This window comes from Patiria miniata, unplaced genomic scaffold (assembly GCF_015706575.1).
Source record: "Patiria miniata isolate m_02_andy unplaced genomic scaffold, ASM1570657v1 HiC_scaffold_3, whole genome shotgun sequence".
Taxonomy (NCBI): Eukaryota; Metazoa; Echinodermata; class Asteroidea; order Valvatida; family Asterinidae; genus Patiria; species Patiria miniata.
Window position 1 is genome coordinate 304,384 of NW_024037069.1, and position 15,527 is coordinate 319,910.

The 15,527-nt window shown below is 41.8% G+C and overlaps 1 protein-coding gene and 1 pseudogene across 1 annotated transcript; both read left to right on the forward strand.

Moving 5' to 3' along the window:
* Window positions 1-1,149: 1,149 nt before the first annotated feature.
* On the forward strand, window positions 1,150-3,368 carry LOC119738616 (leucine-rich repeat-containing protein 15-like). Its single transcript, XM_038213524.1, has one exon. It carries the CDS (start codon window positions 1,150-1,152, stop codon window positions 3,265-3,267), a length of 2,118 nt encoding a protein of 705 aa, XP_038069452.1. The 3' UTR covers window positions 3,268-3,368.
* A 9,621-nt stretch (window positions 3,369-12,989) lies between these two features.
* Window positions 12,990-15,307, forward strand: LOC119737864 (annotated as a pseudogene).
* The last annotated feature ends 220 nt before the right edge of the window (window positions 15,308-15,527 follow it).

Sequence of the window (15,527 nt, forward strand, 5' to 3'; positions counted from 1 at the left end):
GCTTTGATAAATAAATACCAGTTGCATTCCCCGTTGATAATTGACAGATATTTTACATGACGTTAAGATTGTATTGATTTTATTTTAAAAATCCCTACTCTTCGTGGATGTAATATTTCTATATGATATGCCTCAAGATCTCTTCAGTTCGACAAGGAACTGCAATAGCACTAAGCCTTTGAAAAAAGACAAGGCAGGCCTAGTAAAGTTGGTCCAAGAGCGCATCAATTCTTTTCCATCGATTTAGATCGGATGATCACTGTCTTTCCATGCATCTGGGCCAAACTTTATGGCGCTGCTTAAAAGTTAGCAGAGAAGGCCATCACAAGTTTTTCAGTCTCAACTTGAGCAAAAGCACTAGCTGTTCAAATGAACTAAGACAAAAGTATTCCTTTGTCATTGTTCATCCGGTTACTTATGACTGGATTTAAGAAAGGACTTGATGCTGGACTCGAGACTGGACCTGTGAATGGACTGGCCGAGTATGTAGCGATACGCACGGTGTACACTTATTCATCAATTTTTCATCCGTTGGAAAAGAAAATAACGGAATCCGTCACGTTCTGAGTGATGACAAAAGTCGGTGTTACGAAGCACTGTCCAATATCCAGTAAAATTTATTCTACTTAATGTTTGGGAAAATTTGAACTAGAAAATATTCAACTCAATTCCCCGTGCAAATCGTATAGTAAAAATTGGACACATCACTATTGGAGACGACCCCACGTGACGTCACACTTCTACGGCGTATAAGACATGAGATGCACGAGGCCGTTGCTTGTCCTAATTTACACGTGTGTTATGAGGTCAGGTCTCCAGTTTACTCCTTCTGGAGAACACAATCAATGTCGTAACTACAAGAGCCAAGGGGGGGGGGGAGGGGGAGGAGGCACGTGTTGACCCTAGTTACGCTGCTGCAATCAATAGTAGTCATAAAGCCCATCCTTGTTCCTTAATTATCACACAGAGTCCATAATAGTGATCTGGTTCAATATTTAGCTATATACAGTCAAGCCTTTAGTCATTCTATTAAAGTCATGCTTCTGAAAAGTAATCCACTCTTTATTTTACATCAAGAACGTGAAGACACCACATACATTCTCGAAATTAATACTGGATTATTTCTGTACTTTTGCATTTCAGTAGAAAATGGATTCGTTTGTCATGGCCTTGATTCTGTTCCTCATTGGCGTTCATAACGGAACTTGTCAATCATCTACCTGCCATGCGCAGTGTGATTACGACCACGTGACTGCAAGGGCCGACTGCTCTTCCCGTAATCTGACCTGTATCCCCGTCAACTACCCAGACCCTCTCATCATGGATCTCAGCCACAATGCCATATCGGTACTTGACGACTTCAGTACCGGGACATTTACAAGGTTGGTTGAGCTGTACCTTGACTACAACGACATTCGTAGGTTTTCCATCAGCGTACACGAGGCACCTCTTCCGTCACTGATAAGTTCGCAGTTCAACCGAATTCGTAACGTCCGATTACATTACCACCCTAGGTTGTTTCGTTCTAGTGAGCCTCTTGATTTGAAATTAGATAATAATGAAATCGAAAGTGTCGATACAGAAGTATACTTAAATGGTGATATTAAAAATGTATTGAAATTATCCTTAAGCCACAACCGACTTCGATACTTCCGTTCAACGGCAGTCTGGGAGGAGGTTAATATGTCTAGCAACGGATTACGGGCTTGGGAACGGATCAGCTACTTTATTGAGGGTCATGCACGGATTGACCTCATGAAGAAACTGGACATAAGCAATAACTCCTTTGATTCCCTGATACAACCAGATTGGGCAGAAGGTCTTCAGATCTTATACGCTGATGACAACATACTGCCCAACCTGTCCTCTACAACCCTACAAGGATTCATCAACCTGACGGAGCTCCATCTAGCAAATAATCGACTCGTGTTCATCTCATCAACCGCTCTGAGTCAACTCACTAAGCTACGGTCTCTGTATCTCGATGGCAACGTCCTGACGTCATTGTTTGGTGGCATATTCCTCAACCAAACTGACCTAGTGGAAATTTCCATCACAAACAACCAACTCTCCGAGTTACATCCGGATTACTTCCTGGGTCTGGACTCGCTGGAACGTCTGTATCTCGCTGGAAATCGACTGGTTTACGTGAAATCAGAGATGTTTCGGCAAATGCCTGGCCTCATCACTATGGACTTCTCTAAAAACACAATAACTGTCTTTGACATCACAAATTGTAGCCTCCTCATCAACCTTCAGAACGTCCTGCTAGCTCACAATTCCATTCATGACATGAGTTACATACTTGGTCATTGCGATAACTTGGTTGTTATGGACTGGAGTTTCAATCAGATCCAAGTAGTTCCTGGTGGCTCTCTTACTGAGGGAAACAGAGCGCTATCGAGACTTGAGCTTGAAGGCAACCCGCTCCAGTGTGACTGCCGGTTGACGGGTCTACGTGACTGGCTTCTCAACAATCCCCCGTCTGTTCTCCCTCGATGTCAAGGTCCGCCGCAGAACTCAGGAGCAGTGGTTTCAGACTTGGACATCCATGATTTCATCTGTGATCCTCCGAAGGCAGTGACTAACGCGAACCATCTTAACGTGATAGTCGGTCAGGCAGCGACTCTCTCATGCACAGCGACCGGTATACCCATTCCCAACATAACATGGTTGAACCCCAACAGTACGGTGATACCAGACAAATGGCAGGACAGATATTTCTTTTCAAGAGGCATGACTTTGCACATCATTGCAGTTGAACTATCTGATCGAGGAATGTACACGTGTATGGTCCAAAACATCCTGGGTGAATTTGACAGAGTGGTGGTCAATCTGACTGTTTCCGCAGAACTGAAATCAACACACGCTAGCGTCTCTTTGGCTGCGGCTGTTCTCCCCACCATGTTTATCACCCTAATTGTCACACTCGCTGTCGTCGCCTTGGTCATCTCTCTCCGTCGTCGTTATAAGAAGAAAGATCATTGTACTTCAGCAGTGGAAGGGGTCAGGGGTGGTTCAAGGCTTTCGGTTGGTTTCCGTAAAACTGTATCTACCAGATCAGACGAAGGCTACGTCAACGAACCCATCGAGGGTGAGTACATGACACCTACCTGTAAGGAGGACACTGGGGAGGAATACGAGGAACCATCTACGGCAGCTGGACATCCTTCTGGAAGATACCAGAGGCACCTCAAGGTCATCCCATCAGCAGAGATGGACGATGCCGACGTCTACGAACCAGTCAACATCGGTGGCGAAACATAAGAAGTTGACAAACCTACAGTTTTCAAACTTTGGAGGAAAACCCAAAACAATAATCTGAAGAAACCAGAATAACGTAGGGACTGAAAAATCTAATCACTTGTGGACCTGGGCAGTAAACGAACCCAGGCCATTTACATTGTAAAACTGCAAAATCTACAATTTCATAGAGCTGCTTAAGCACAAAACTTGCTTAAGCACGAAAAAAAATTGCTAAGTAAAATTAGGTTACCTGCCAAAACTCCATGTGATGTACATTGCTTGTGACTGGTATTTAGCTGTTGTTTACTTAGCTTAACAATCGCATGAAGGTAACATGATTTTATTAAGCAAGACGTTTTTGTGGTTAAGCAAATTTTGTGCTTAGCAGCTCTATGAAATTGGCCCCAGAACGCTTGACGCAATTGCAATCTAAACATAAACGTAAAGACAAGTTAAGTGTAATTCTAAAAATTGTCGTTCACGAAAAGTGTACAATATTAACGAAATGTTTACACTTCGCTTCCACGTAAGTTAACTTTCAGTTACAAGCAGCTGCTGCCCTTGAAGCTTAGTTTTGGCTGCATGGATATCTGAATATGAATTGAATATGAATCTGACACACAATCTATTGATGCTATTTTACTACAATAAATGCCGTCTCTTCCCTCAAACGTGTTAAAATGTTTTTTTTAATTTTTTTTTTAATGATGTGTTTACATTACTTGTGCGTTAAAACGTTAAACGCTAGGTTTCGCACTAAGACTGAATTTCGGGAAGGCTACATTGTAACATTCTAGTTTGATTTATTATGTCGACTTTGTAAATACGAAGCCATCATTTTAAGAAAAGAATAGCTTAATTTTTAGTTAAAAAAGCCTGTTTAACGAGAGTGGATATTTTACAAGTAAATTGTTTGAGCCTGAGTTGTCCATTTTAACCGTTGTTAGCGTGATCATCCCATGTTTATATGGAATAGGCACGGGAGGTCAGACAAAATGTATACCCGAATGTAAATTATGACAATGTTTGATTTATCCAGCGTCGGTCAAGCGCACAATAACAAGACAAGGAAAACCTATTAAAGCTGGGCCCAGAGCACACAAAAACATATATTCATTGTGGTTCAGAATGGCTTATCACTGGAAGTCTATTTTCATGCACGTGGCCTACACAATGGCCGAATAGAGCCCATTGATTGGCGTTATTGAATAGAGGCACGTGATCCCTCGTGATTTAAAAAAAAGTACATGTACCAGTTTTTATGCTCGTTTTTTTAATATTGTTTAATAAGTATTTGCATTCGTTTTTAATTAATCGTTGAGTATTCTTTATGTGTTCTTGTTTTACTTGAATCTTCTCAAACGTCATAATTTTTTACATTTTTTCCGTACTGAAGTCACTCTGTTTGTTTATACATGCACCTGAACTTTTTATTCCGGTTTTTTTTTTTTTTATCCTTTTCAGCGCTCTGTTTTAGTTACGTTATTTTACGAAAGAGTGTTGATTTGTTTTTGTTGCTGGTCTTTTTTGTCTTTTCTAAGATTTTGCTTTTTCTTTGTGTTAAGTGCATATCACTTCATTGTTTTTTCCTTCTTTTTCTTTTTTAAGCCTTCGATTTTGTTCATGGTAATGCAGGGCCCTAATGAAAACCAGCTTTTTTGCTGCTTGGGTTTACACTGGATAATATAGGTATAGGTATAAATAAATAAATCCTATTTCAAACTTTTGGGCCAAGGTCAGACTTAAGCAAGTCTAATTCACAGTCAGCGAGTGGACTATAGGCTGCCCTCTCTTGGTTCAGCAATAAACACGTATAATACAATGGAATGATTTGTCTTACTCACTGAGTACACATGTTGGAATGGACAAAGAAAATGTATGTTTTAAAATGAGATTAAAATAATGGTTTCGGTTATTGATCTATGTTGTCATTGGTACATACATTAAACAAAATCGGTATGCAAAAACCTGTTCAATGTATCTCTTCTTAGGGGATATCTTATTCAACACTTCGGAATAATTAATATAATGTTTGTAAACAACCTTGCACTCTGATTTCCATATACTCATATAAAACATGTATAAGCAAAGTGTAAGTACGAACTTAATCATATAGGAAGGCTTACTACAAAATGGTTGAATATGGCCTGACATGATTATTCAAGTTGCATGCATTGATAAGGGAGTGTTGAAAATAATGAACATAATGTTTTTCTTATAACTAACACTGATATTAAAACGTAGTGTACAGGAATGCAGTGTGCTTCAAGTTCAAAAGGGCATGACAACATACATGTAAATTAGTATGTTTTTCTTCCTAGACTGAGTCCTGCACAAAATAAGGAGCTATGTTGATAATTTTGCCTCTTGTGGATGGAAATTTAAAGAAATATTAAAATAGATGCATGTCTTAATTTTGTTGAATAATTTGGTAGTTTTTAAAATTTTATTGCTTGTAACATTTTTGAATGCTGAAAAAATTGAAAATATTTAAAACGGAGGTTGGACTTAGTAGTGACAGTGGAGAATATGCAAATTAGACCTGATTCAGGTTTTGTCACACTATATCAGCTGGATTTTATTCCATTTGCTTCCTCTAAAATTGAAACGGTTGACATGATCATGAGAATATCTAAAGTCTATAAATATGTATCATACATCAAATCATTGAGACTGACATAATTGTACGTCAATGTGCTAGGGGCTTTACAGTGTATACACAGTAAATATCAAAATAATGGCTTTTTTCAGGCCACCGTTATGATTGTTATATACAAAGCGAATAAACATGCATTTTGTACACGGAAAATGCAGTCTTTAAAAGCCTCCAAAATAATCAGTCGATGTAGCACGGTTAATTCTTTTACTCATGCAGGCATTCCGATTTCTGGGGCACATTCTGTTTCCTAACATCGAAAGAAATAAAAAAAAATCAATGTTCACTGGCCCAAAAAATGAAGCGTTAGAGAAAAGGAACTTCCTCGAGCGAACATCGAACCGCGCCGGCCGGCCGCACGTGCCGCACGTTCAGCCAATTTACGCACATATCCCTGCGCGCCAAATGTAGTTCCAACCATGGGCGGCGATCGATCGGGGGGGGGGGGGATCCCCCCTCAATAAATGTAGGGCGGGGACGATAATTGCGTTGACCCCAATAATTTTACCCAGTGCGTTTAGAATTTAGACCAATTTACCTAAATTCCACTTTCACTGAAATGGCGCATAAAAAACATAAATACGCATAATGTGTATTTGTGCGTACATATATACATCTTGGAACAGCGCCTATTAATGGTGTCAAGCCCCCCCCCCCCACCTCCAACCTCGACTCCGCTTTTCAAAACTTCCAAGCTGCTCCCCCCTCCTCCCGGCCACCCCCGCACCCCCATGACCCATGTTAACAACAAATTGCCGCCGCTAGCTCCCACTGAAATTGCTTACAGTACAATGTCGCTTTTCATTGATTTAGTTCCTCATTAACATGAACATTAATCTGACTTACAGGTCAACATCCATCATGAAGAACTACTTTACGTGCCTTTGTACGTGCCCTGATTCAAACCAGAAAACTCCGCACGCAACTGCGTTATTAATCGTGGACATGCATGCATATTGCATAGCGCCCTCAGGTGGCCATATCGAGTTATTTTGTCACCGCATACCATAGAGCTATATTAAATTACCGCATACCTTCTTGGAGTTGTTGGAGATGTCTAAAAGCTAATTTCGAAAGTATAATCAGTTATGACTCATCTCAAGCAAGGAACTGTTTTAGTTTCAGCGTTGCTGAAACAGAATTATCATATAAACCGAAACGAAACGTTGCACGCCAACGTGTACACATGTAATTGATTTTCTATTTTACGAATCCATGGGTGCGTTGGGACACTGACCATTAATAGCTCGCCCGGGTCGACCTTGGGTAAATGCAGACGGGTTATATGCCACGAGAGCAGGGCTAGTCGAACGCTAAAAAGGCGGGCCATCGTGATCCTCATGTGACGTGCATAACCGACGCCGAAGCCGTTGACAAAACGCCATTTTCGGACTCAGTCTTACTTAAATATACACTGCTTCCCCTTATTCGCAAGAAGTAACAACAGGCTGACCACTGGTGGTACAGGCTGACCCGAGTGAGCCCCGAGAATGACGTCACAGCTGAGCGAACGGCACGGAGCTAACCCGAGTCGACCTGGTTGAGCTACAACATAATGTTTCGAATTGTCTAGCATCCTTATATAGTTTCCATTTCCTCGATATAACAAAACACAATGTGGCCACAATTCTTTTTACCAGGTCTTATCACATAAACGTCAGAAGAACAGGAAGTGCAAACTAGTGAAACTACTATCGCTTTCAGCTTATTTCTTTACAATTTGACTTCCGCCTACATTCAGATCAGACGTACAGCGTACAAGTTCTCAATCAGTCGTTTGTTCTAGTACTCTGATATTTGGAGAAAGCTAAGATATTGTGTTAGTAAAATGTTAACCTAAGTTCATTCGTAGTTTGTCTTTAAGGACAGGGTGCGGACTCGACAAGCAGTCTTTCTTTTCTGTTGGAAAAACCATTTCGATTTAGAAATGAAATATGAGAAATGGAGGTCATTTAAACTAGTTGATGATTTTTTTTCTTCCAGAAAACAGTGACAAGTTTTTGTTTAAATCTCGAATTATAGTATTATAATTAATATGCATATACGGTAAGAAAACAAACTGGTAAATTGTCATTTGCAAAAAAAATAATCACTTTGACGGAACGTAAACAAAGATTTCGGTGGGAGGTTTGAGTCTCAAAACTGCGTATTTTCTTAAATTAACACCCAGCCCGAAAATACACAGTGTGAGTCCCAGATACCCTGGCTACTTAAAAATTAGAAAATTCCAAAATCGATTTTGATGTGATTTTCCACACATACATAGGCAACTTTGGACACCGACAACTCAAAACAAAGTTTTGGGGGACATTCCTCATTTAGCCTCAGCAGGTCACATATTCAGAACGCCTATTTTCTTGAAGTTGTTTCATGCATGTGGCCTACACTCGCAAAAAAACCTTTTGGGAGAAAAACGGGAAAATTCCCATCCGGCTCTTTATTATGGCAACCACGTTTGTCCTTGGTTATAAGGTATTACACTCAGAGACAAAACAAATAAGATAATGAATTCCTTTAAATGAGCAATAATAATGGTTGGCCTTAAAATAACATGTTCAATTAATTGTAATTACGCTTGGTTATTATTATTATTTTTAAACATGCTTGGGATGTACAAGGAAATAGGAGATACAAATATATTCCCCTGCCACAAGGTCGCCAAAAATAAATAGACGAACTCAAAATCAGGAACTAACCCTTAAAAAAGCTCAGAATTACGGACGAAAAATAATAATGCTTACTTCAATCCGTCATGAATGCCAAGGAAAGAAAGGAAATCAGGGCTCGGGTAATAACACGTGACTGATGAGTAATCATCATTGACTTGAGGCTTCCATGGTGGGCAATGCAAAGTGGTGAAATAATCTGATTGTTTTAGTAGCAAAATGTGAACTAGAAAATGGAGATCTACGGGTGGCATGCAAGGTCATTTTTAATGGGAAGGGGGTAAAAAGTTCGTGAAAAGGGCACTTGCGCATCCGTGCGGAAATGTAGACAGGGTTTTCTTTTTCTCTCCGTACATTTAACCTCCGTTAAATCAAAAAGTAGGAGGATGGTGGTGGGTTGGTACCATCTTCTAATGGGGGTGTTGTTCAAACCGGACGATAAATACACACTATTTAGCGCTTTAAAGGGCGGCACAATTGCCAACAGTCGAGCGAAATTCCAGTAAGGGCACTCATAAAAGGCCCCTGGCTAAAAAAAAACCGGCCTTTTTTTTAACAAGGCTCTCTTTACAAATATTGGGGGGGGGGTTAAAAGCTGGTGAAAAAGAAGGGCACTTAAATGGAAAGGGGCAGTCTTTACGTAATGTTGGGGGTGGGGTTTAGAAGGTCTTCCCTCCCTTCCACCTTAGGCCACAACAATTTGAAAAAGTCATGCAGAAAAAATAGCACCAAATGCCCCTGCGTGCATTCTTGATCAAAAGCTAGATCCGCCCCTGGTCTCGAATGATAGCATAATAATTAATATGCATATACGGTAAGAAAACAAACAGGTAAAGTGTCATTTGCAAAAAAAAAATCACTTTGACAGAACGAAAACATAGATTTCGGTGGGAGGTTTTAGTCTTAAAACTGCGTATTTTGTTTGAATAACATCCAGCAAGAAAGCAGATAACCAAGGGGCGGGCCATAAAAGCATGTACCCCCTTTTGCCTCCGCCCTTTAGCATTTAAGGGTGGGTGGGGGGGGGGGGGAAATCAGCTGTTATTGTTAAAACGCATTGAATGTAGCCCCATCTTTGCGAGTCTCAAATGTAAAATAAACGCCAGGTTGGAACTAAATTATCATTTTTTTTTATTTGGTAAAAATATTGTTTAAATAACACAGGCCATATGTGAGAATATCCTTATTTTCCTTCGTCGTGACATAATAAAAAAAATGTGGCCATAATGTTTATATTATTTTACAAGATCTTATCACAAACGTCAGACGACTACAGGAAATATCGAAATACTGCTTGCTTTTAGCTGATTTTTACCATTTCGACTTCCGCCTACATTCAGATCAGACGTACGATGTGCAAGTCTCCGATCAGTTGTTTGTTCTCTGATATTTTTGACGTCGTTTGCTTTTTGGAGAAAGCCAGGATACTGAGTGAGTAGAATTTACATTTTATTTCATTCCAAGTTTGTCTTTCAGGCGACAAGGTGCGGACTCGACAAGTGGTATTGCATTTCTGGAACTATCTGGAATGTGACAATAAAATATGGGAATTAGAGAACTATATGGAGAACTATTGGATTTTGTTTTTGGCATCAATGAAAATTCAAAATTTCTTGGAGACAGCAAATCTTCATTCAAACTTTGTTGTATGTTTTCAAAACACATCGACATCAGTAAATCCTTTAACTCCCAGTTCTGGAATAATATAAGATATTTTGCTTCAATTGCTGAATAGTCATAAGGTAAGTTGTTGCGGTAGCACATGTGGCAAAAAAATCTCTCTTTTTTATCTGTGGCCTGAAAATAACCGGAGGGTCGTTTGGAATCTTCATTTTTTTTCTATTATATGCATTTCATTTCGCGAAGTTTCTTTCCTTTGTAATAAGCACCATAGACCCTATTTGTTTGATTTTGGTGACTATTAAGTAAAGAAATAAACAAGCTGATATTAAACCCTTACACTTTTGAATCGTGACATATAACCCGAGGACTATGGAGAAGTTTGGAGAAAAAATACTTGTTTGACCGTGAAGTGGTGGTGGGCCGCGCCATTGGATCATCCCCCACACACTTGTTCGTGGTGAGAAACAAAACATGCAGATTTCGAGGCATTTTCAAACTCCCCCCCCCCCCTGCTTTTCTAATTTCATCGGCCGGGCATTTATTTTATTATATTCATCCCCTATCCCCCTCGCTCCCGGCACAGATTTACGGCGCTTAGATTAAACGCTCAAACAATCCTTGCAATCAATTTTAATAGTGGCTGTTGATTGTCTTTTTTCATGCATCTGGAATACACACGTAGGCTAGATGCAAGTCACTAGTGTAAAACACAGTCTCAAAATGGCGGATTATTGTGGACAGCCAGTTGAAGGCATATATCAGAAATTTGCCTTTTGGGTCTTTTCCAATAATAATATTATTCAAAGTCCACCAGAATGTTCAAAACCTAACCTGTTGAAGTTGTAGTGGATATCGCATTTTTCTGAAAATGGTTCATAATCATGAACACACTTTTTATCACGAAGTAAGATTTCGTTCATAGAACACATTTAGCAGAAGTAAGTCAATTTCGACTGATCGTCGAAAATCACCTACATTTCTTGATTTCTTTAAAATGGCTGTAATCCAGAAGAAACAATTTCACGGGGTATTTGGTCCAAGTACGATCTGTAAACAAATCTGTTTTATGTTAATTCGGTAGGTTACTGTTGGGATAAATGAAAATGATCCTATTTTCCTAATATATGATCAGTAATACCTGTCAGTGCGTAGATTGTCAGGTCGACCTATAACGTAGGGGCCAAACTAAATAAAATAGTAAATCGGATGCGTATCGCCAACGTCTCCGTTCTGCGTGTCCTTGTAAGCGATGTAAAAAAAAGATCAGGGCCTACAGACAGTGGCGTTGCCAGGGTTCTCATCCCAGGGGGCAAGTGCGCGGGGGGGGGCGGATGTTAAAGTTGAGGGGCGCCCAATTTCATCCATGCTTTTTCACTGCACACCCGACCTCTGTAAAATCAAAAAGTGAGCCTAGGAAAGGGGGCTGGACACCATCGTCCCATGAGGGCGCAGTTCAAAACCGAAATCATGGTCAATATTAGACAATAACGCTATACCACTTTTTGGGACGACCACACGCACGACGCTCTGCTCACAAACACGACAGACCTCTCCACAAACATGACGGTTTTACTCACAGGCACGACGGAGCTCCCCACACGCACGACGCTCTGCTCACAAACACGACGGACCTCTCCACAAACACGACGGTTTTACTCACAGGCACGACGGAGCTCCCCACACGCACGACGCTCTGCTCACAAACACGACTGACCTCTCCACAAACACGACGGTTTTACTCACAGGCACGACGGAGCTCCCCACACGCACGACGCTCTGCTCACAAACACGACTGAACTCTCCACAAAGACGACGCACCTCCTCACGGGCACGACGGAGCTCCCCACACGCACGACGATAACAGATAGGTATCCTTTATAGTACACCATAGGTAATTGTGAGCAGTGGCCGACACCCGACTAAGAGTCGTTTGCGCATTCGCAACCAACCACTAGTTGGTAACCACTCGTCCTTCGCGAACTTGCCCCAAACTGTTCACGCACGAAATCCGGTCATTGCAGGGGCGTAAATTCCGTGGGGGATGAAGGGCGGATCGGGGGGGGGGGGACGGGGGAAATGGGGGGGGGGGGGGTCAACATGGGGTAGGGGTATATCGTCACCGTTTTCACGAAGAGCCACATATGTCAAAAATTACCCTTTTTTTCGATTTTGATTTTTTTCTATAATTTGCATAAAAACAATGTACTTAACCATTTTGACATGTTTCTGTAAGCAAAACGTCATTAATTTCCAAGATACATTAATGTTACAATGGGCAGAAACCTCGATTAATGCATTTTGCGTTTTCACGAAGAGCCACATATCTTTGTTACATTTTCAGCTGCGCGCGCGTACTCACGCGCGCCTGTGGAAATACACGTTGAACAGAAAGGGCCAAATATGTCGGAAACCTGAATTTGCGTTTCCACGAAGAGAAAATATTAATATACATCTGTATCCCGAAGAGCGCCCCCTAGTGTAATGTGGTGTCCAGCCCCAGCGCCTCCCCCCCCCCCCCAACCCCCCACCCCCACCACTTTTCGATTTTCCATGGCCGGGCAATTATTGGATTTTGGTCATCTCCCATCCCCCCTTTCGCCGGCACAGATTTACGCCACTGGGTCATTGTGTCTATTGGGAAGCATTTGTGTTTGTTGTATGTGGACAAATTCCTCAACTCACACGGAGGCCTTTAAAATAAACTTTATTATTGCTATATAGATTGCCTCATTAGCGTAGAGAGACCATATACATTCTGGAAATTTTTGGTATTTTTTTATTTTTCATTTCAGTTGAAAATGGATTCGTTTTCCGTGTCCTGGATGTTGTTCCTAGCTGGTGTTCTTATCGGAACTTGTCAATCATCTACCTGTCATGCGCAGTGTGACTACGACCACGTGACAGCAAAGGCCGACTGCTTCTCCCGAAATTTGAACTGTATCCCGGTCAACTACCCAGACTCCCTCGTCATGGATCTCAGCCACAACGCCATATCGGTGCTGGAACCAGACGACTTCAACGGGACGTTCACGAGGTTGGTTGAGCTGTACCTTGACTACAACAACATATCTGATGTGACGTCACTGCTGCAGTCAACCGGGTTGGGAAGCCTGGAGAAACTATCGGTGGACCATAACACCGTTTCGAACTTGCCTTCTTCTTGTTCGCTTACTTCTCTCGAAGAGATGTCACTGGACTACAACTCACTCGATTACTTATACGGAATTCCCCATTGTAACAATTTAAAGAGATTTTCAGCTGATTCAAATGAAATACAAAATGTTGATGTGTTTTCATTTTCCTTCAATCAATTACCCACCTCCCTCTCATTTATCAGCCTGCGGTTCAACGGGATAGGAGGTTTCTCTTGGTACGCACGTCGTATGTTCAGCGCCAATGTGACCTTTTTACTCGATCACAATGAAATCACACAAGTCTATCTAAGAGTGCGTGGTTTGGTTCCTATTTAGGCCTACTCTCTCTTAGTAACAACAAACTTCAAGGCATTGGAGCCCCACTTCCTGCTAAATTCGTCATAGCCAGCAATGGATTACGTGCATTTAGTGGATTCGATTTCTTTGACAGTGGAGAAACCTTAATGGAGGAGCTAGACATAAGCAACAACTCGTTTGATTCCTTGATACAACCAGAATGGGCAGAAGGTCTTCAGATCTTATACGCTGATGACAACATACTGGCCAACCTGTCCTCTACAACCCTACAAGGATTTATCAACCTGACGGAGCTCCATCTAGCAAATAATCGACTCTTGTTCATCTCATCAACAGCTCTGAGTCAACTCACGAAACTACGGTCTCTGTATATTGATGGCAACGCCCTGACATCATTGTTTGGTGGAATATTCCTCAACCAAGCTGACCTGGTGGAGCTTTCAATCACTAGCAACCAACTCTCCGTGCTACATCAGGATTACTTCTTCGGTCTGGGCTCGCTGGAACGTTTGTATCTCGCTGGGAATCGACTAGTTTACGTTCAATCGGAGATGTTCGGGCAGATGCTTGGCCTCACCATGGTGGACTTCTCTCAAAACAAACTTGAAGTCTTTGAAATCAAAAATTGTGGCATCCTCAGCAACTTAAAGAGCATCCTGTTAGCTCACAATTCCATTCATGACATCAGTTACATACTTGGTCACTGCGATAACTTTGAAGTCCTGGACTTGAGTTTCAATCAAATCAGAGTGGTTCCTGGTGACTCTCTTACTGTAGGGGGAAGAAGCAGAGCACTATCCAGACTTGAGCTTGAAGGCAACCCGCTCCAGTGTGACTGCCGGTTGACAGGCCTACGTGACTGGCTTCTCAACAATCCCCCGTCTGTTCTCCCTCGATGTCAAGGTCCACCGCAGAACTCAGGAGCAGTGGTTACAGACTTAGACATACCTGATTTCATCTGTGATCCTCCAAAGGCCGTGAGTAAAGTGAACCCTCTTAACGTGATAGTCGGTCAGGCAGCGACTCTCTCATGCACAGCGACTGGTATACCCATTCCCAACATAACATGGCTGAACCCCAACGGTACGGTGATACCAGACAAATGGCTGGACAGATTTTTCATTTCAAGAGACGTGACTTTACACATAATTTCAGTTGAGCTATCTGATCGAGGAATGTACACGTGTTTGGTCAAAAATATCCTGGGTGAAATTGACAAAGCTGTGGTCAATCTGACTGTTACCGAAGAACTGAAATCAACGCACACAGGCGTCTCTTTGGCTGCGACTGTCCTCCCCACAATGTTTATCACACTTTTTGTCACACTCGCTGTCGTCGCCTTGGTCATCTCTCTCCATCGTCGTTATAAGAAGAAAGATCATTCTACTTCAGCAGTGAAAGGGGTCAGGGGTGGTTCAAGGCTTTCGGTTGGTTTCCGTAAAACTGTATCTACCAGATCAGACGAAGGCTACGTCAACGAACCCATCGAGGGTGAGTACATGACACCTACTTGTAAAGAGGACACTGGGGAGGAATACGAGGAACCATCTACGGCAGCTGGACATCCTTCTGGAAGATACCAGAGGCACCTCAAGGTCATCCCATCAGCAGAGATGGACGATGCCGACGTCTACGAACCAGTCAACATCGGTGGCGAAACATAAGAAGTTGACAAACCTACAGTTTTCAAACTTTGGAGGAAAACCCAACACAATAATGTGAAGAAACCAGAATAACGTAGGGACTGAAAAATCTAATCACTTGTGGACCTGGGCAGAAAACGAACCCAGGCCATTTAGGGGTGGAGGGCAAGGAAAGAACCCAACCAGAGAGACGAATATCACCTTGAATATTCGTAATGTCCTGCAGTCTAGTCGTTTGTCA

What these genes read in the sequence shown, in the direction of transcription:
- LOC119738616 (XM_038213524.1), top strand. Translation starts at nt 1,150, where the DNA reads ATGGATTCGTTTGTCATGGCCTTGATTCTGTTCCTCATTGGCGTTCAT.